This window comes from Salvelinus sp. IW2-2015, linkage group LG1 (assembly GCF_002910315.2).
Source record: "Salvelinus sp. IW2-2015 linkage group LG1, ASM291031v2, whole genome shotgun sequence".
Classification (NCBI taxonomy): Eukaryota; Metazoa; Chordata; class Actinopteri; order Salmoniformes; family Salmonidae; genus Salvelinus; species Salvelinus sp. IW2-2015.
Window position 1 is genome coordinate 46,489,029 of NC_036838.1, and position 21,036 is coordinate 46,510,064.

The 21,036-nt window shown below is 42.7% G+C and overlaps 1 protein-coding gene across 4 annotated transcripts in view; it reads left to right on the plus strand.

Moving 5' to 3' along the window:
• The first annotated feature begins 1,033 nt into the window (after positions 1 to 1,033).
• LOC111976876 (FYVE, RhoGEF and PH domain-containing protein 5-like) overlaps positions 1,034 to 21,036 on the plus strand; it is a 75,943-nt gene continuing 55,940 nt past the window's right edge. For 3 of the 4 annotated variants that reach the window (XR_011480432.1, XM_070445223.1, XM_070445228.1), the window contains exons 1-4: positions 1,034 to 1,293; positions 3,349 to 6,172; positions 18,895 to 19,012; positions 19,882 to 19,940. Coding sequence is in view for 3 of the 4 variants with exons in the window: in XM_070445223.1 (XP_070301324.1) it covers positions 1,284 to 1,293; positions 3,349 to 6,172; positions 18,895 to 19,012; positions 19,882 to 19,940 (3,011 nt within the window). In the remaining variant the exon portion in view is untranslated. The remainder of the gene's footprint in view (positions 1,294 to 3,348; positions 6,173 to 18,894; positions 19,013 to 19,881; positions 19,941 to 21,036) is intronic. The other variant, XM_070445230.1, reaches the window with a different exon arrangement.

Consider the following 21,036-nt stretch of genomic DNA (forward strand, 5'->3'; position numbering starts at 1 on the left):
GAGGATCAGCTACAGTGTCTGACCTTCTAGTTTGTAGAAAAAAAGAATAAAGAGGCTAAATTTGACCCTCCCAACCTGTGGGCGTTTAACCAGCGATGTTAGCTGGCAAAACAGGGGCCCCAGGTGGCTGACTATTCCAGCTTCCCCTTGTGTCTCGGGATGTCTCTGTGTCCTTGAACAGCCCATGCTTGAGCCCAGATGGAGGTTGCTGAAAGTTTGGCTTTCCTTGAGCCTTGAGGAATGTACACAGCACCACTCAATCAGCCGACATTAGCATACCTAAGGGGTTAACGTTGTCAGCCTTGTCCATCTGTTGCTAAGGAAGGGTTGCCTGTTGTGCGGGAAACAGGGAGAGCGGTTTCCTGTTATGTAGAGCGGTTTTTAAAGGGTTGCTTTTCTCCAATCATGCAACAGATGCCCAGCCAGGAAGCCGGGCCAATAGCGAAAGCTTTTGGTGTCCTACAGAAACTGTTTTTAGAAACTGTTTTTGGGAAYTTTAGAGTTCCTAGTAGTCTGGAAATGTTTGAGGGACAAATACTGTGTGTTCTGGAATATTATAGTAGGTCTTACAACACAAGTTTATCATGACTCATACATATTGGAAAACGATTTTGCTGACAGAGTTCTCAGACCTATCTCACATTCAATTTGTATTAATTATATATCAATATCAATAAAGATATCAATATTGAAAAGGAACGTTTGTTTTCTTATTTAATAATAAGTTAATAATTAGAGACACTGTGAAACGACAGATTCCAAAAATATCCACTTCATGTGAATGTGATCAATGCCTCATATAGCCTTGTATACTCACACATCTAATGCATCCAACTCTGTCTCAAATACATACATCAAAGTTTAATGCATTAATTTATGGTGTACATACTGTATATAGCTATTGAAATTTGAAACGTCTACTTTTTAATGATCTGAATGTAGATTAAGTGGGTTTGGTCAGTGGTCCTTGTCCGCGCGATAGACCTTCCTCCTCATCAGGAACTGCGAGAGAGCACCTCCCTTCACGAGCGCACCAGTCGCCCATCGGATGCAAGCTATGTGGACAAACAGCTGCTACCTTGACGGAGAAATCCTCGACAAGTAGCGAACACTTGGATAAACAGCGAGAGAAGGTTGTGAACTTTTGAATTTAGACGACTTGAATACTTTCAACATGAATTAGGGATAAGTTTCTAGAACCTGTGGATACATGTGGCGATTGTTTCCTGCTTGTGAAAAATATWTGGATAACTGTATGTTGCTATGGTGGATGATGTCCCAAAATGAACACAGGTACTGTATGTAATAATATTCATGTAGYGATGCGCATTCAATAAAATTGGGCYGCTATAGACTACTCATCCACCCAATGTATTTACATAAAGGATGCTCCAAGTGTGTGTGCGTGACGTAGAGAATTTCTCTATTTTGTGTTCACAACAAATTCACCTTTTCCTACACCACTTGAAATAGCATTGGATAAATGAAATGTAATTTTAAAAATCATTGCAGCATCATAGACCAAACAGGTACACAGTTTAGATTCGTTTTTATTTATTTTTGATTACTTTTTCTTTGAGAGATCGCCTAATAGGGGGTCAAATCACACTGGGTGAGAGAACAGCTATTGCGGAATAAAATTCAATGAGTAGTGATGGGTAGTGAAGGGTAGTGATGGGTAGTGAAGGGTAGTGATGGGTAGTGAAGGGTAGTGAAGGGTAGTGATGGGTAGTGAAGGGTAGTGATGGGTAGTGATGGGTAGTGAAGGGTAGTGATGGGTAGTGATGGGTAGTGAAGGGTGGTGATGGGTAGTGAAGGGTAGTGAAGGGTAGTGAAGGCACTCACCAGTGCCATCACTGATGTCCTGCAGCAGCCTATAGAGTGATTCATGTGACATGTTATACTGTATGACCGATGATGTGATTATTTATTCAACTTTTGAGGTGAACCCAAAGATCTACTGAATTTCTACTGCACTGTGATGATTGGCCTATTTACTGTGTAGTTTATAGAATTATTGTTATTATTTGATGGGTGACATTTCATGATTCCCTCACAGTCTGAGATCATATCATGTGAGCTTGGCACAGTCAGGGTCCCAGTGTCTATTTTTCCTTTGTTTTTTAAACATTTGTTTTAATTGAATTCTTGTTGCATAATTCATATCCTGTTGTTTGCAGAGAGACTTAGTGGGATGTTTGTTTTTTCTCCGTTTTATTGTTCTTTGACACACTGAAAGGACCTTTTCAGCAAAAGTGTGTGTGTGTCAGGGGAAAAATGACAAGAAGGAAGTCCATTTGTGTGAGAATTTGTACTCCTAGAAGGGTTCATGAAGGTGTAAGGGTGCGCTGTTAATGTCCTTCCCTCATGGACTTCCTGTGTGGAGTCCTTCAAGGGGAGTCTGCTGGAATAGTTTGTTAGTGGTGTTGGAAAACAACAATGAGAGAGAGAGAGCGAGAGAGAGACACAGACAGACAGACAGACAGACAGACAGACAGACAGACAGACAGACAGACAGACAGACAGACAGACAGACAGACAGACAGACAGACAGACAGACANAGACAGACAGACAGACAGACAGACAGACAGACAGACAGACAGACAGACAGACAGACAGACAGACAGACAGACAGACAGACAGATGGACAAGGAGTGAGAGAACATAGTACCCGCAAAGTTTAATAAGATGTGTGTCACGGCAGGTACTAAATTACAGGAAGAGACGAGGGGTAAGTTTTGTTAAGTAAGGGTGTATTTCACGAAAAGACTTAACAACCAGTCAGCTATCTTTGACAGGTTCTCCATCCTTGAATTGTACTAGTTATTGAAAGCAAATAGCTAGAAAACACTGGACTTGACTGTAAGCTACATGCATGCAGTGCCTGATTCTCAAAACATGGGACTTTGATATAGGTGAAATACAATAAAACTGGGTTGTGTCTGTCAGTGCATGTAGTTTTTTGATCAATTAATTCATTGATGAACATTAAATGATGATCATGCCATATAAGTGTAGAACAATACGTCTCTATATTCCAGTCAGGAAGATACTATTGTTCCTACAGTGTGTTCCCTATGGCTTTGTTGTTTTCCCAGTAGATAGCCATCTGCATATTACAGAGTTTGAGACAAATCTGCAGTTTTTCTCTTGACAAATAAAAACAAAGGCTAAGGGATTGCTTTTTATATATCTATACAACCAAAATTCAACCAAATGTTTAATATGTTATGGAAATATGATTCTAGGTAGGTATTGCAACTTCATCTACTACTTCAATTACTATTGAGGTTGAACATTGTATTTGGACTGAAATTAATCACACTTTTCTCTCCTTTTCTTTCCAGATTTACAGAAGCGACTCCAAGTTCCCCAACCAAAGATCCGCAGTCACCTAACGATCAAGGTACAGTCCAAACTGATGTCAAAGCCTTGTCCCTCTACCCGGGGTCCCAAACCTCCCATCGCCCCAAAGCCCAGATCCTCCTTATCTGAGACAGAGCAAGAGGAGGAGCAGTGCCCCCCTCACGGTCTGAGCAATGGAGACCTGACCTCCTCAGAGGAGGAACCTGAGGACCCCCAGGAGGTGGCAAAGGACCACGTAACCCACCCCACAGAACACAACCAGGAGGAAGCAGAACCAGAAGAAAACCTCGATGACATCAGAGATGATGAAGGGGGGAGTGAACAGGAGGAGAAGGGGGATGAGGTAGAGAGAGAGGGAGAGGCGTTGCCCGATGCAGCCCCAATGGATAACACTAGTGCTACTGATACTCACATTGCAGTAGAGGAGGAAAACTCTAAAGAAACAGATGACTTGAACCTTGAGAGTGACAATAATGACACATCTGTGGACCCTGAAGATGTTTTGATGCAGTGTCTCTCAGAGTGTGAGAGAGGGGATGAAGAAGCAGAGTGTGTCAAAGAGCGGAGGGAGGAGGAACAGATTTTATCTGAAGAGACTGAAACAGCCGAGGAGCCTACTGGATGTCCAGAAGAAGATGTAAAAGAACCAGACACAGAGGATTATGATCATGGGAACTTCCCCAGGCAACCTGCCACAGACACTAACAGTGGGCTTGAAGATGAGGACAGGTCCCCTGGTGGATATTTGTGGTGCAAGGTACCCACTGATGAGGCTGAGGAAGAAGCAGAGGTTCTCTCACTGGGAGCACACTGCTGTACACACGCACCCGTCTGTGAGGAGTATCCCTACGACGTGATTGGCCCTTCAGATGAGCCTGTTTACACATGTGACACTGGTGAGCCCGGTGACACAGGCGTGTGGCAGCCCGAGCGTGCAACCAAGGACCCCTCTGGGCGTTTCCGTTTCTCTGGCAGCACTGAGGATATGTTTGGGCCTTACTCTGTCATTGAGGCGGTGCCTGCTGACAGGATGCGCACCGCTGAGCCTGATGTGAATCACGACGATCCATGCTGTGGTGACAAACCACACACTCCAAGGGAGATGGACACAGCAGGCACCTTTAACCAAGAGCCTTATTATGTGTCATCGGACGACGTGGCAGAGCTAGAGGATATACAGAAACTCTCAGAAGAGTGTGAGGTCCAGGACAGTCCTGAGCAATCCAGACAAGACAGAGAAACAGCTAAGGAGGGTATGGATGAATACGCAGACATCAATGACTCCCTCTGCCCAGAGGCCCATGATTTTCAGTATCTGGAGGGTGCCTCATCAGAGGACTATGTGGAGATTGGGGACGATGATGAGACGAATGACACCGAGAGGAAGCAGATCAGAGGGAGGAGTATGAGAGAGAGAACAGCCAAGCGTGAGCAGGCTTTCTCCAGCCAGCGGAACAGCTGCCAGCCCCGTCTCAGGCTGTGTAACATCACAGTGCCAGCCGACTTGGACCGGACCCGTACCCCGGAGCTCACCAACAGGGTGGTGTTCGCCCACACCACAGAGGCCTTCGAGGAGGACATTGAGGAGCTGGACGGCCACATCGTGCCTTATTACGAGGACTCCAACTCAGAKAGTGAGGAGCACATCTATGAGGAGGCTGGCTTTGACTCTGATGGGGAGAACTTTATCTCTAAGAGCATTGTGACGCGGTCACGCTCCTACTCTGGGAAAGTTCCGGGTTATGTCCCTGAGACGGTTCCTGAGGAGACATCAGAGTACCAGAGTACTCATGACTACTGTACTGTGGCCTTAGATCAAAATGGAGAACCTCTGGTACGTCCTGAGCAGCCTGAGATCAACAGACTCATCCCCTCTCTGAAGCCACGCCGCTTCCTACTATACCCACGCTCATACTCCGTAGAGGGTCAAGAACTGTCATCAGGCGCTCACACAGAGGCTGACCAGTCGCTGAAGGAGGAAGACAGGATGAAAAGGACAGATGACACCCTCTGTCTGCCATGTGTTGTCACTTCTTCTGGAAGCTTTTCTCAACAGAGCCACCAGTCATCCAGCGACATTTCCACGCCTTCTCTGGTGGACATTCCACCTCCCTTTGAATTGGCTTACATCACCAAGAGACCCGTCACTAAAAGCTCCCCATCCCTCCTGGTCAGCGTCTCTCCTGAGTCCACAGACAACAAGYCCAAGAAGAAGAAGTCCTCATTCAAGCGCTTCCTGGCCCTGAAGTTCAAGAGGAAAATGGACACTAAAGGCTTTGGTGATGGTAGCAGCCGCTCCTCGCGCTCCTCCTCTGAGTCCAGCCACCACGGGCCAACAAGAATCCTAGAGCGTAGGAGCACTGGCTCCCCTCAGCCCCAGTCCCAGTCTCGCATGTTGAAGCCCCAGCAGCGCCCTCCAGACCTGCCCTCAACCTTCCTGCCCTACAAAGATCACAGGAAAGGAGACCCTAAAGCCTACGGAAGCAGGGGCGTGTCCAGGGTAGAGTCCTTCGAGGAGCGCTCCCGTCGCCCCCTCATGCCCCTCCCCCTGACCAAACCCCGCTCCATCTCCTTCCCCAATGCAGACACATCAGACTATGAGAACATCCCAGCTATGAGCTCTGACTATGAGAACATCCAGATCCCCCCTGGAGGGAGACCCACCAGATCCATGACTGTCACAGAGTTCTTTGAGGACCCCAACCGCATGGTGGCCCCCTCTAATGACAACGATGGCTATGTGGATATGAACAGCTTCCCTGGGATCGACAGCAAACCCCAGTCACCTGAGCAGGAGCCTGAAAGGTACAGTAATTCAGAGAGGGCTCTTCCGCATAGTACTCTCCACACACTGTTTTCTAGTGAACTGGTTTGGCCAGGCTCCTTCAGTTCAACATTGCAATCTCYAGACCAGCTGATAGATAACTGTAGCTCAAAGGAACAGCGGGCTCCTGGCTGACCACACTTCTCTTTTTTGGAGAGTGTTGTGTTCTGTGAGAGATGAGCAGCCTGCTGTGCTGAGGCTCATTGGGTTTGGGAAGATGGACAATGCTTGTGGGAGAGCTTATCCCACTTTCTCATTTTCTGGATTTCAAGGTCACACCTGGTTTCATACAGTATATGTTTGAGGGGATGGAATAGCTCACAGACACTGAACACTGTAGACAGAGCTTTATGAGAGAGAGAGAGACAGAGACAGAGACAGAGAGAGAGACAGAGACAGAGACAGAGACAGAGACAGAGACAGAGACAGAGACAGAGAGAGAGAGAGAGATAGAGAGAGAGAGAGAGGTAGGAGTAGATTGGTATAATTGCTCTCCTGTCCTTGACACCTGTGGTGTAAGTTTAGGATCGCTTTTATTAAAGGCAGTTTCCCCGATTGCCTCTCTTTCATTGAGCCCTGGAGGGGTGGGGAGATTTACAACAGGGCCGAATAGAGATAGGAGGAGGACTCACTGGGACCTGCTAGAACCAAATCTCTCTGTTCTCAGCCACTACTCTCTACAGCCACCTCAGGTCACCCTCCAGTCACATTTAGACACCTGTTTGATGGTGGCTATGTTTTCATATGGACAGAACATTTCTACAGGCCTCTTTTATTAATTTTCACAGCAATTCCTGGGAATTTATGGTTGCTTCATGCAAAGCTGCTTATTTCACACTTATTGCGATCATTTTAATTAATTATTTATATTTTGAAAGTTTTGCCTAGATGGAGTGTTCTATTAACATGCAATTACAGTATATTTCGATTCATAGAATAATTCAGCAATAAGGCACGAGGGGGTGTGGTATATACCCAATATACCACGGCTAAGGGCTGTTCTTAGGCACGACGCATCGCGGACTTGGCCATATACCACAAACCCCCGAGGTGATTTATTGCTATTATAAACTGGTTACCAACGTAATTAGAGCAGTRAAAATTAAAGCTTTGTCATACCCGTGGTATACGGTCTGATATACCACGGCTGTCAGCCAATTAGCGTTCAGGGCTCGAACCACCCAGTTTATAATGTTGCTTATTTCCCATGCATAGTTGTAAGAGGCTACAGTAGGCATGTATCTTTCCTCTCCCCCAGAGCAGGATATTTTTCAGCTGGTGACGTTATCGATTGGGCTCATTGTGTGGTGGTGGTCTGAAATCTCAGGCCCTACTCACTGATCTAAAGGGGACTATCTGTCCTGTCGCCTCGCCTCGGCCGCATTCTCCCTGGAGATACCTCTGTTGCCGTGGATGCTGTGTCTGTTTTGTTTCATTTTGCTGTGTGTGTGTGTGTGTTTGTGTGTGTCTGCATTCGAATGTTAGGGTGTGTGTTTGTATTTGCCTGCCAAGCTAATGCTGAAGGGTTGACATTGCCACTGTCCGGTGGACCGATGATGGCAGGGTGATTTATTGAGCATGTATTCAGAAGTTAACACTCTTCTCTCACCACCCAATAGAGAGGAGCGAGACTGTTAAGGGCAAAGGGACAGTGGGCTGAAGTAAGACAATGGGATAATGCCCACATAAGAAGGCAAATAGTTACCACAAAGTTAGAATGTTGCAACAGTATMTTTTTTACACCAGATTTGATTAATGTACAACACAGTTCTCACACTGTTTAGCATAGAAAGGCAACAAAAAACACATTTTGGTTGTAAGTGTAAACTAAGGCAGGGTAAAGAAATGCAAAGTAAGAATTTATGCAGACATTAATGAATGTGTGTGCCTGTTTAAACTAGGGTGCTGCTGGATCAGAGCTGGAGCTCACCGGGACAGACTGAGACTGTCTTGCCCATGCCAACATAGCTGTATAGGGACAAACAGAAGAGTGAGCTCTGTGAGAAAGCATCATGTCAGAAAGGAAGGCGTCTTGTCTGTGCTTGTGTTMTTTTCAGAGGGCAGTCAATGTGCTTATGCAGTACCAGTAGGATCATCAGCACCAATGAACTAATGTCATCCCACTGGAATAACCTCACAACAGACCAAACCACAATAGTCAAGATAATATATATACAGTGTACATACTGTATATATTGTGCAGGTCTTGTTATAGATTTATATATTTGTTCCATCTGCAACATMTGCAAATATATTCTTAGAGAGAGTGAGAGAGACCTGCCAATTATACACACACACACTCACCGGACAGTTTATTAGGTACAGCACCCCGTTCATGAACATGGATCGCTCCTACAGACAGTGAGTCACGTGGCCGTGGCTTGCTATATAAAGCAGGCAGACAGGCATCATGACATACTGTTTGATTGAACACTGGAATGGGCAAAACGAGTGACCTAAGCGACTTTGAGCGTGGTATGATCGTCGGTGCCAGGTGCGCCGGATCCAGTATCTCAGAAACGGCCGCCCTCCTGGGCTTTTCACACACGACAGTGTCTAGGGTTTACTGTGAATGGTGCGATAAACAAAAAAACGTCCAGTCAGCAGCAGTCCTGTGGGCAAAAACAGCTTGTTGATGAGAKTGGTCAAAGGAGAACAGCAAGAATTGTGCAAGCTATCAGACGGGCCACAAACAGATAAATAACGGCGCAGTACAACAGTGGTGTGCAGAACAGCATCTCGGAATGCACAACTCGTCGATCCTTGTCACAGATGGGCTATTTCAACAGACGACCATACCAGGTTCCACTCCTATCAGCTAAAAGCAAGAAGAAGCAGCTCCAGTGGGCACACGATCACCAACACTGGACAACTGAGGACTGGAAAAACATTGCCTGGTTTGATGAATCCTGGTTCCTGTTGAGTCATGCTGATGGCAGAGTCAGGATTTGGCATCAACAGAATGAGTTTATGGACCCATCCTGCCTGGTACAAGCAGGTGGCGGTTTTGTAGTGGTGTGGGGAATGTTTTCTTGGCACAAGTTAGGTCCCTTGATACCAATTGAGAAATAAACGTTTCCGACACTTTGTAGAATTCATGCCCCGAAGAATTTGGGMTGTTCTGTAGGCAAAGGGGGGGTCCAAGCTGGTTCTAGATGGGTGTACCTAATATACTGGACAGTTTCCAGTGTACATACTGTATATATTGTGCAGGTCTTGTTATAGATTTAAATATTAGTTCCATCTGCAACATATGCAAATATAGTCTTAGAGAGAGTGAGAGACCTGCCCATTATTCTTATTTATGGTAAAAAGCTTTACTCGACCTTGAGATACAGCAGCTTGATGAGTAAATCCCTAGTGCAGCCTGTACTAATAGTTCCTCTTTGCCTCTGTGCTGTGTTCTGTTAGTACTACTCAGAGAGCCGTCCTGAGTGCATTGTTGTAGAGGGCGGTGGCTGTCCGCTGTGGCGAGGTGGCCGGGTGGACTGCAGGTCTGTTGGGCGGCAGGGCTGCGAGGCTTTGGGGCTGCAGGGAAGGGTGTGGGCACTGCAGGCCTGGAGCCAGGCCCTCTGAGGTCATTGCCAGGTAATCCCCAGGGAGGAAGAGTCCTGCCTTAAAGCCTTCCACACCACTCTGCTGTTTACAGGAAATGCAGGATAAGGTCAGAGGGAAGGAGGGAAGGAGACAAGGGTGAGTGTGTAGGGGAAGACTGAGGAGATCAGGGTCACCAGTGCTGGATTGTTTGTGTGTGTGTGTGTGTGTGTGTGTGTGTGTGTGTGTGTGTGTGTGTGTGTGTGTGTGTGTTGTGTGTGTGTGTGTGTGTGTGTGTGTGTGTGTGTGTGTGCGTACGTACAACAAGACGAGGTGTTATCAGGAATGTAAGGTCTGACCTAGAACTAGAATGTTCTGATGTCTTCACTGGTAGAAGAGAGGAGGGGTTACTGGTTTGTATTTTCCAGTGATGAAGACATGAATGTCTTATGGTATGGTGGGTTTTCTAAAATGGTTCAACATTGAGCACCTTTTCAATGTTTCGGCATTCAGGTTCAAAAAGTAACTTTCTGAGCACTTCTACAATGGGCAAATATGAATGGAAGATTTCGTTCAAATCAAAAGGGGTGCTGTCAAAAAAAGTGATTCAAATCAAATGGATTTACCTCAGGGCAAGGCGGCATTTGCCACACCACTTTTTAATCGTGTGTACCAGTGCCACACCACGTGTTTTTTAGACCGATTTGCCACATGATTTGACAACTCAGCACAATTTCTCTGTCCTTCACATGGGACTTCTGGCTGCAGGCTGTTAAGGTGTCTTGACCATTCAGATTCACATAAATTGCAGGTCGCGTGGRTCGGGCACAAAGCTCAAGGCGTTATCTCCACTTYCCTCTGGTATTTATTTAGCAAGCGTGATAACACATCACTCCCGACAGACACAAGCAAAAACTCTTCCATAAATGTAGCAGCCGATACACCTAAGCATTAGCCATGTGACATGCTGTATTGTATGGAAACAAGACAATTATTTAGTCTGATTAACTGTAGGCTACTAACAACAGCAACTGCATAGTCTAGCCTTCTATGTACCTCTGGCCGGGGTAAATGGAGCGGTAAAGTTGTGTATTTATAGCCCTTTTATTTGTAAGAAAATGTGAATGGATGAAAATGTGGTTTATATTAAAACTTGGACTGACTAGTTTACTTCTAYTTTTTCAATCCAGAATTATTAACTGGAATGAATCAACAAACGCAATAGCTGACATGGACTGTGACTTAATGTTTTATTAGGCCTACAGTTGCAGGGATGCAAACCTGCATAAAGCATGCTTAGCCCTGTGAGTTGTATTGTCCAATCATGTTTCTTTCTCTGTGTCTGTATATAGGAAACCTCCTAGTCCTTTARAATATAATTAATATGCTACAGTTTGACAGGGTTTTCATTCTCCCCAAGGCCAGGAGTTTGTCCAGGAGTTTTTTTTAAACTATTTGACCTGATTAGAAAAACTCTGGTCCCATCAAAGCCCATATTAAAATGTTTTACAACAGATAATTGACGTCATACTCTATAAGGTCCAGAGTTTTACCTGGTTAGGTTACCAGATCAGCAAAAACTACCGGCCCCAGAATTCTTTCTGTTGCCACACCACTCTGGGACCTGTGGTGCCACCTCTGATTTACCCTAATGTAAAGAGCAAGTGGGATCCAGTCTTGACAATTTAAACAGGGTGCTCACAGTATGACATGACACAGGCCCCACTCAAAAGACAAATAGCCTCTCAGATGCTCTTCTGTTGTTTGTGTGGATGCTCTATCATGGCAGTCACGGTCAGGGGYCAGGATCTTAGCATGCCACCTCATACAACACTGTCAGACATCTAGCAGAGTAASAGCCATAAGTCAAACATAATGATCAACATAAGCAGAACAAAACAATTAAAACTGTTCTTGTGTCTTTATATCCCCATCTGCGTTTACATTTCCCTTGTTGAGTCAACTAATGACACTATTTCAACTTTTCCTGTTTTCTTTAATAGCACAATTACGAGTACAGAATAGCACCTGACCTGTGAATGCACAGAATACATATTTAAATGCTCAATGTTTAGCCCAATTGAATTACATATTACWGTTGAAGTCGGAAGTTTACATACACCTTAGCCTAGCCAAATACATTTAAACTCAGTTTTTCACAATTCCTGACATTTAATCCTAGTAAAAATTCCCWGTCTTGGGTCAGTTAGGATCACCAYGTTATTTTAAGAACGTGAAATGTCAGAATAATAGTAGAGAGAATTACTTATTTCAGCTTTTATTTCTTTCATCACATTACCAGTGKGTCAGAAGTTTACATACACTCAATTAGTATTTGGTAGCATTGCCTTTAAATTGTTTAACTTGGGTCAAACGTTTCGGGTAGCCTTTCACAAGCTTCCCACAATAAGTTGGGTGAATTTTGTCCCATTTCTCTCAATTTTGTCCCATTCCTCCTGACAGAGCTGGTGTTGTCCTTATTGTTGTCCTTAAAACTTCTTAGGGCTAGGCACCTTTTTTCTAAAWATCTGCCTGACTGACATGCCCAAAGTAAACTGCCTATTGCTCAGGSCCTGAAGCCAGGATATGCATATAATTGGTACCATTGCAAAGAAATCACTTTGAAGTTTGTAGAAATGTTAAAATAATGTAGGAAAGATTGTAACACAATAGATATGGTAGGAGAAAATCCAAAGAAAAACCAACCAGAAATGTTTTTTTTTTGGAGAGACCAAGCTCTTACAATGGAAAGTATAGGGGCATACTGAATTCTAGCTCCCAGTGCAATTCCTATGGCTTCCACKGGGTGTCAGCAGTCTATGTTCAAGGTTTCAGGCTTGTAACTTCCAAAACGAATAAGAAATATGAGTTTTAGTACATGGACACAGTCTTGGAAATTCGTGTTTGGGCGCACGATGAAGACAAGAYGCACCTGCTAAAATCGGTTTCCTATTGAACATACTTATTTCCATAAGAAATATTTTAGGGTATCTGAGGAGTAAATAGAAATGTATTTTGACTTGTTGAAACAAAGTTTAGAGGTAGATTTTCGGATATCCTTTCTTTGCATGTTGAACGAGTGGATTACTCAAATCGATGGTGCCAAATAAACAGACTTTTTGGCATATAAAGAAGGATTTTATCAAACAAAACGACACTACATGTTATAGCTGGGACCCTTTGGATGACAAATCAGAGGAAGATTTTCAAAAAGTAAGTGAATATTTAATCGCTATTTGTGAATTTATGAAACCTATGCCGGTGGAAAAATATTTTGATGTGGGGCGCCGTCCTAAAACAATCGCATGAAATGCTTTCGCTGTAATGGCTACTGTAAATTGGACAGTGCAGTTAGATTAACAATAATTTAAGCTTTCAACCGATATAAGACACTTGTATGTACCTAAATGTTTAATATCCATMATTTTTATGATTATTTATTTGAATTGTGCGCCCTCCAGTTTCACCAGAAGTTGTCCCACTAGCAGGACAGCCATTTTGCCACAACTTTGGAAGTATGCTTGGGGTCATTGTCCATTTGGAAGACCGATTTGCAACCAAGCTTTAACTTCCTGACTGATGTATTGAGATGTTGCTTCAATATATCCACATAATTTTCATCCCTCATGATGCCATCTATTTTGTGAAGTGCACCAGTCCCTCCTGCAGCAAAGCACCCCCACAACATGATGCTGCCAACCCCGTGCTTCACGGTTGGGATGGTGTTCTTCGGCTTGCAAGCATCCCCCTTTTTCCTCCAAATATAACGATGGTCATTATGGCCAAACAGTTCTATTTTTGGTTCATCAGACCAGAGGACATTTCTCCAAAAAGTACGATCTTTGTCCCCATGTGCAGTTGCAAACCGTAGTCTGGCCTTTTTATGGCGGTTTTGGAGCAGTGGCTTCTTCCTTGCTGAGCGGCCTTTCAGGTTATGTCGATATAGGACTCGTTTTACTGTGGATATAGATACTTTTGTACCCGTTTCCTCCAGCATCTTCACAAGGTCCTTTGCTGTTGTTCTGAGATTGATTTGCACTTTTTGCACCAAAGTACGTTAATCTCTAGGAGACAGAACGAGTCTCCTTCCTGAGTGGTATGACGGCTGCGTGGTCCCATGGTGTTTATACTTGCGTACTATTGTTTGTACACATGAACGTGGTACCTTCAGGCGTTTGGAAATTGCTCCCAAGGATGAACCAGACTTGTGGAGGTCAAAAAAATGTTTCATAATGTTCTGAGATCTTAGCTGATTTCTTTTGCTTTTCCCATGATGTCAAGCAAAGAGGCACTGAGTTTGAAGGTAGGCCTTGAAATACATCCACAGGTACACCTCCAATTGACTCAAATGATGTCAATTAGCCTATTAGAAGCTTAAAGTCATGACATCATTTTCTGGAATTTTCCAAGCTGTTTAAAGGCACAGTCAACTTAGTGTATGTAAACTTCTGACCCACTGGAATTGTGATACAGTGAATTATAAGTGAAATAATCTGTCTCTAAACAATTGTTGGAAAAATGACTTGTGTCATGCACAAAGTAGATGTCCTAAACGACTTGCCAAAACTATAGTTTGTTAACAGGAAATTTGTGGAGTGGTTGAAAAACTAGTTTTAATGACTCCAACCTAAGTGTATGTAAAACTTTCGACTTCAACTGTATATACCCCATCAAATCCTTGGAAAATGGGGACATGTACGCAGGTCTTTTAATAGAAAATCTCTGCATGCTCTTCTGAATTTGTCACAGTAGATTTAACTCCCAGGTATTAAGGAAGACACTGATTGCAAAGTCAAAGATATTGCCAGCATAATTATATTGCTGTGTAATGAGCATTTTAAAGTCTTTAAAGTATTGTTCGTATTGCCAGTTTTCCTGATGGCAAAATTATATACAGTGTAATGAGGACATGTATTGCATATGGAACCAGGGAAACATAGAATTTTAAATGTGGAATAGATATCTAATAAGAAACCATTGGGCTTCCTATTAAAGCAGTGGTTGAGCAGGAGTTAACTCTTGAAATTATCGTTAGTAAGCAGTAAAAGGCAAATGTTTCAATCTAACTGTTCTGTAGGGGTTTATGTATATTGTCATTAATGGAGCTCTATAGTACTTGATTGCTTTATGAGTACAATGATGTCCTGTGTGCCTAGACACTGGGAGAGAGAGTACAGTACTATTCAAAGAGTGAGATATTATTGGAGAATCTGAGGATTGTGATGAACTCTGGTGTTGGTAAAATAGGGCCTTGTCTTGAACAGTCGTAAATGGGAAGAAGTGCTGCTGGAKGCAGGCAGGCAGGTTGCTGTGCAGAAGTTGTGCTTTTACTTACAGTAGAAGATGGTGGTGCACAGATCCAATTGGCAATATTTACAAATAATTAAAAATATACATTTACAAACTTCTCAAAAATACTTAAATGCAAAACAAAATACCTTGGAGCAGACAAACCTGTCTACTTCCTTGAGACTCAGGTTGGGTATACCAGGCTCACGTCAGCCTCCCTTCACATTTACCGAACATAATCTGTCGATGAAGATCAAAACAGGCGCTTAAAATCACAAGCCCCTTCCTGGGAGAAACCACTGTCAAAATTACAATTAATCGCTTAACTGATAATCAATGTAAAAGGCATGTTGCAAATGTTCCAAAGTCATTACATTTGTGCACTGAGTATACTGAACGTTAACCTTTCTGAACAACCCATCCCGGATCCGGGATAGTTGTCATCAGCAACGCTGAATAGCATAGCATAGCATAGCGCCACAGTCAAATAATATTACTAGAAAATATTCATATTCATGAAATCACAAGTGCAATATTGCAACACAAGCTTAGCCTTTTGTTAATCCACCTGTCGTCTCAGATTTTGAAATTATGTTTTACAGCGAAAGCAATACAAGCGTTTGTTAAGTTTATCGATCGCTCGACAAAACATTAAGTACACTTAGCATCAGGTAACTTGGTCACAAAATCAGAAAAGCAATCAAATGAATAGTTTACCTTTGATGATCTTCGGATGTTTTCACTCACGAGACTCCCAGTTAGACAACAAATGTTCTTTTGTTCCATAAAGATATTTTTATATCCAAATACCTCGTTTCGCTTCGCGCTTATGCTGAGAAATCCACAGGAAAAGCGTTCACGACAACGCAGACAAAAATTCCAGATAATATCCATAATGTCCACAGAAACATGTCAAACGTTTTTTATAATCAATCTCAGGTTGTTTTTCAATTATCTATTCGATAATATATCAACCGGGAGTGTTGGTTTTTCACTAGGACCGGGAGTAACAATGGCTGCCTTTCTCTGTTGCGCACAACTCACTCTGAGAGCCCCACCTATCCACTTACGCAATGTGATGGTTCTCGCTAATTTTTCAAAATAAAAGCCTGAAACTATGTCTAAAGGCTGTTGACACCTTAGGGAAGCCATAGAAAAAGGAATCTGGTTGATATCCCTTTCAATGGGTAATAGGGATGCATAAGAACAGAGAGGTTTCAAAGAAAGTGGCACTTCCTGATTGAATTTTCCTCAGGTTTTCGCTTGCAATATYAGTTCTGTTAAACTCACAGACAAAATTTTGACCGTTTTGGAAACTTTAGAGTGTTTTCTATCCTAATCTGACAATTATATGCATATTCTAGTTTCGGGGGCTGAGAAATAGGCAGTTTCATATGGGTACGTTTTTTAGCCAAAAACGAAAATACTGCCCCTTAGCCTTAAGAARGCAGGTAGCCTAGTGGTTAGAGCRTTGGGTCAGTAACTGAACAGTTGCTAGATCAAATCCCTGAGCTGACAAGGTAAAAATCTGTCGTTCTGCTCCTGAACAAGGTAGTTAACCCACTGTTCCTAGGCCATCATTGTAAATAAGAATTTGTTCTTAACTGACTTGCCTAGTTAAATAAAAATAACACCTGCTCTTTTCATGATATAGACTGACCAGGTGAAAGCTATGATCTCTTATTGATGTCACTTGTTAAATCCACTTCACTCAGTGTAGATGAAGGGGAGGAGACAGATAAAATAATGAATTTTAAGCCTTGAAACAATTGAGACATGGATTGTGTATGTGTGCCATTCAGAGGGTGAATGGGCAAGACATAAGATTTTTGTGCCTTTGAACGGGGTATGGTAGTAGRTGCCAGGCGCACCGGTTTGTGTCAAGAACTGCAACGCTGCTGGGTTTTTCACACTCAACAGTTTCCTGTGTGTATCAAGAATGGTACACCACCCAAAGGACATCCAGCCAACTTGACACAACTGTGGGAAGCATTGGAGTCAACATGGGCCAGCAGCCCTGTGGAACGCTTTCAACACCTTGTAGAGTTCATGACCCGACGAATTGAGGCTGTTCTGAGGGAAAAAGGCGGGGGTGCAACTGAATATTAGGAATGTGTTCCTAATTTTTGGTATAGTCAGTGTATAATAATAAGCAGACATGATCTTAATCAGAATCCGTTCACAAAGGAAACACCATTTTATTCACAATTCACAGTCGATGCATAATAGTGACATCCAGGTAGTTCACATACTGTAGCCTAGAACGTTATACAGGAACAGAACATTAGAAACAGACGAGACGCTCCAAGAACTATCAGAAAAGAAAATACACTTGATAGATAGAGTCTTGCAAATGTTCATGTGTATGTAGTTTAACTTGGGAAAACAACATCTAACATGTTCAATGCAAAAACAAAACGCTCTCATTTGGCAGGAGAGCGCACTATGGAGAGATGTGTCTTGGGCACAATCTGCACCACAGTAGACACATGTCATATGGAATCAGGGAAACATATTTGAATTTTAAATGTGAAAATAGATCATGAAAATAAATAATTTGTGCTTCATAAAATAGAGGTTGTGCAGGAAATGACTCTTTAGTCCAGACACTGGGAGAGAGAGTAGGCCTACTATTCAAAGAGAGATCCTATTGTTGGAGAAACTGAGGATGGTGATTTAACACTGGTATGACGCAGTGCAAAAACTGAAGCAGTGGTCACAAGAAAATGTATAAGGGACTCCCTCTATTTTAAATACAGTAACTATGAGCTCATAGGATTCAAAGGTGCATAGACCCTCCCCYCTGGTCTACTCACCATCACTGTGACTTGGCCCCACATGGGGATAGAGGGAGGTCACAGATGAGTAATGTCTTCTAGAGACCTCCTCCAGCCCAGCCAATAGCACCAGTGTGAGAGCCTACATTGTGGTGTGGCCCAAATTAAGGATGACTGTGTCTCAGTGAATATGAATTCCAGCTGGGAACTCTTTTAACATTTGGTACTCAGAAGCTGAGAGGTTAGATATGCAGTTGTTAGTTGAGAATGATCTGTTAATTGAATGATTAGAATATTCCGCCCTGAAACATATAATTGTATGGAATTGATTAGAATGTATAAAATCATAATCAATAAATGTGTAGTCCTAGTCAGAATTAGGGTAAAACAATATGTCTTTATGGTATTTTAAACACAGACTCTCTGAGCTCGGTGCCGACCTGACTAGAGATTTGGAAGAGAACGGGGAGTACGTCTCAAGGACAAGGTCTCCCTAATCTCTGTCGGCTGGGTAGTGAGACCGTGTGTGCGTAGCAGGACATTGTGTGTGTCTGTTAGTGTGAATGTGTGTGCGTAGCAGGACATTGTGTGCGTATGTTTGTGTGGATGTGTGTGCGTGGGAAGTCAGTATAAAATGAATTGTTTTGTATTCTTGACTTCAGAACGTTCCCGTGAATAAACCTTTTTGACTATTTTAGCTGGGCCTCCGTCTGTTTAATTCGACCAGGATCTTACAAATTCTGGTTTGCAGACTGAGTAATATAATTAAATTGGGTTATGTACCGTGCGTACGCGCATGTGTGTGTGTGTCCCTCTGGTCTGTCTCTCTGTGATGAACCTGTTCACAGCAGGATCCCAAAGCAGACACTTCTTCTCATGCTATTAACGCCCCTGCAATCTGGCTCCCGTCATCCATAGTACTACTGTAGGACATAGACACACACACACACACTCAAACGCAAACTCACACAGCTGAGAGGATATTACATGCAAGGGCAGGAGGAGCGGTGCATTGAAAAATTAAGAGCACATTTGACTGTCTTTGCACTCTTGCAGCCTCTATAGTAAAACTTTATGTCCCTCTTCTCTCCCTGGTGTTGCAGTGCCTACACTGAGCCTTTCCCAGTGAACCATACTCCAGCAGGGCTCTCAGCTGAGGAGGACCATGGACGTACCTCAGAGGAGGAGGAGGGAGGAGTGGAGCATGGCTACGACAAACAGGTGAGACATCTAGCAGGAAAGACAATAGACTATGTMATTTTATGAACATATATTAAGTCACAGGTTTTACAGATCTTCAAAGATTTGGGAATAAAACGGTTATGAGCGAATCTTTCTAAGATGGATGACCTTTACTTGTATTATCCACAAAATAATATTTAACTTGGCTACCATATTCAATGATGTGTATCACTTTCTGTACAAACTCCAGGTTCCTCCTTCTTTCTATTCAATCAGCCATTTTATAGCAGCCCAGAGATGGACCCCACCCCATCCCTCTGCCACAATAATATCAGCCTGGCTCTGTCCACGTGACTCACACTTCCTTGTTTTATTTTTCATCAAAAGGAGAGAAATAGTTGAGCCAGTCCCAGCAACAGTTCTCTGGATGAAAGTGGGGTTTGGTCACATTCTAAGGAAGTGAGGATCAACATACTAGTACGGTTATATTTGTACGCGGTTCTGGTTTAGTAAAAAACTAGAAGAGTAAGACTAATGGCCATAATTCCCTAAAATGTGTTCATGTTTATTTTAGGTCCTTGAGGTTTAGAGGCTAGTGATTACCCTCTAAATCAATGGGGAGCATTGTTGTCGCCACGAACACAGCCAGTCAGCCTCTCATACATAATGCATCTGAATTTAAACCTATGTATTTGAAAAGCTTTCTCGTCTATGCTCCACACTAATGAAATAATCAGTCTTATTTTGACAGCAGAAAATCTAAAACAATCTGAATTTGCTTTTCCTCAATCTCCTGTTCCCCACGTAGCTGTTGCTATTTATGTTTCACAGGAATAAGTGCACACATAGAGCCTTTCAACATCAGCTCTGTTCATTCATCTCATGCTACTTTCCCTTCTGTCACGCAGATTGATGGGAGATCCAGAGCCTTCTACGTCGCCAAAGAGCTGGTGGATTCTGAGAGACTGTGAGTATCTCTTTTAATGGATTCAAAATCCTCCCTGCTTTAGTCAGGCCATTCACCACCTCTCTTGTTCTCTCTCTTTCTCTCCTCTCTTCCCTCTCTGTCCTCTTCATCACTGTTTTCACAAATTCATTGAGCAGCATCCACAGCAACCCAAACTGACAGACAATTATATTTAAACCATAAAGCATGAGAACCCGGGGATTATTGTGTGATAACTCCCGACTAAGGACTGTTCTTAGGTCCGAAGCGAAGCCGAGAGCTGGGTAACGGCCCTTAGGAGGGCCTTATTTATTTTATCAAATGGTTGCCAACATATAGTAAATGTGTTTTATTTCTTCCTTCCAACAGACGATATAGCCCAGGCAAAAGCAAATTGTTAATTCTGAAGTTGCTAACCAAACATGCTGGTCGTTTATTCTATTATCATGTTTTGACCAATGATCTATCTTGACATTCCCCACCATTGTAAAAAATATTTAGGAAACTATAGAAATGCATTTATTCATATTTTTGCCACATTTATTATATTACAGACACCTTAATGCATACTTTTAAATTGTATTATGTGAGCTAAACGTACAAATATTTGTTTTTCCTGMAAGTTCTCATATTACTGTCCCTACTACAACAACAAAATACTTAAACACATGTAATTTTGTCCTTTAAAGATGAATTGAAATACTGTAGAATTCCATGAATTCTTATGGCGGACTGCTCTTACTGGGTAGTACCAATATGGCTGACTGGGGGCTTCAAAGCCTCTCACTTGCCAATTTGACCCAGTCTTTCATTCTATTCATTCCACTTTGTTATGCTAAACAAGTCATTGAAATGTAGCTAGCTACCAGAGGGTCAATGATGACGAGAGACATGAAATTCACTCAATAATCATTTAATAAATATAAATAGGAAACAAGAACTTCAGAAAATAATGATTTAATAAATATAAATAGCCAACAAGAACTTCWKMAAATAATGATTTAATAAATAATTTATAAATAGGCAACAACCAGTTGATTGTCGAGTCAATTCTACTGTATTATTGACTGTATGTTTGTTTATTCCATGTGTTTTAGGATGGGTTTCTGTACAGCAC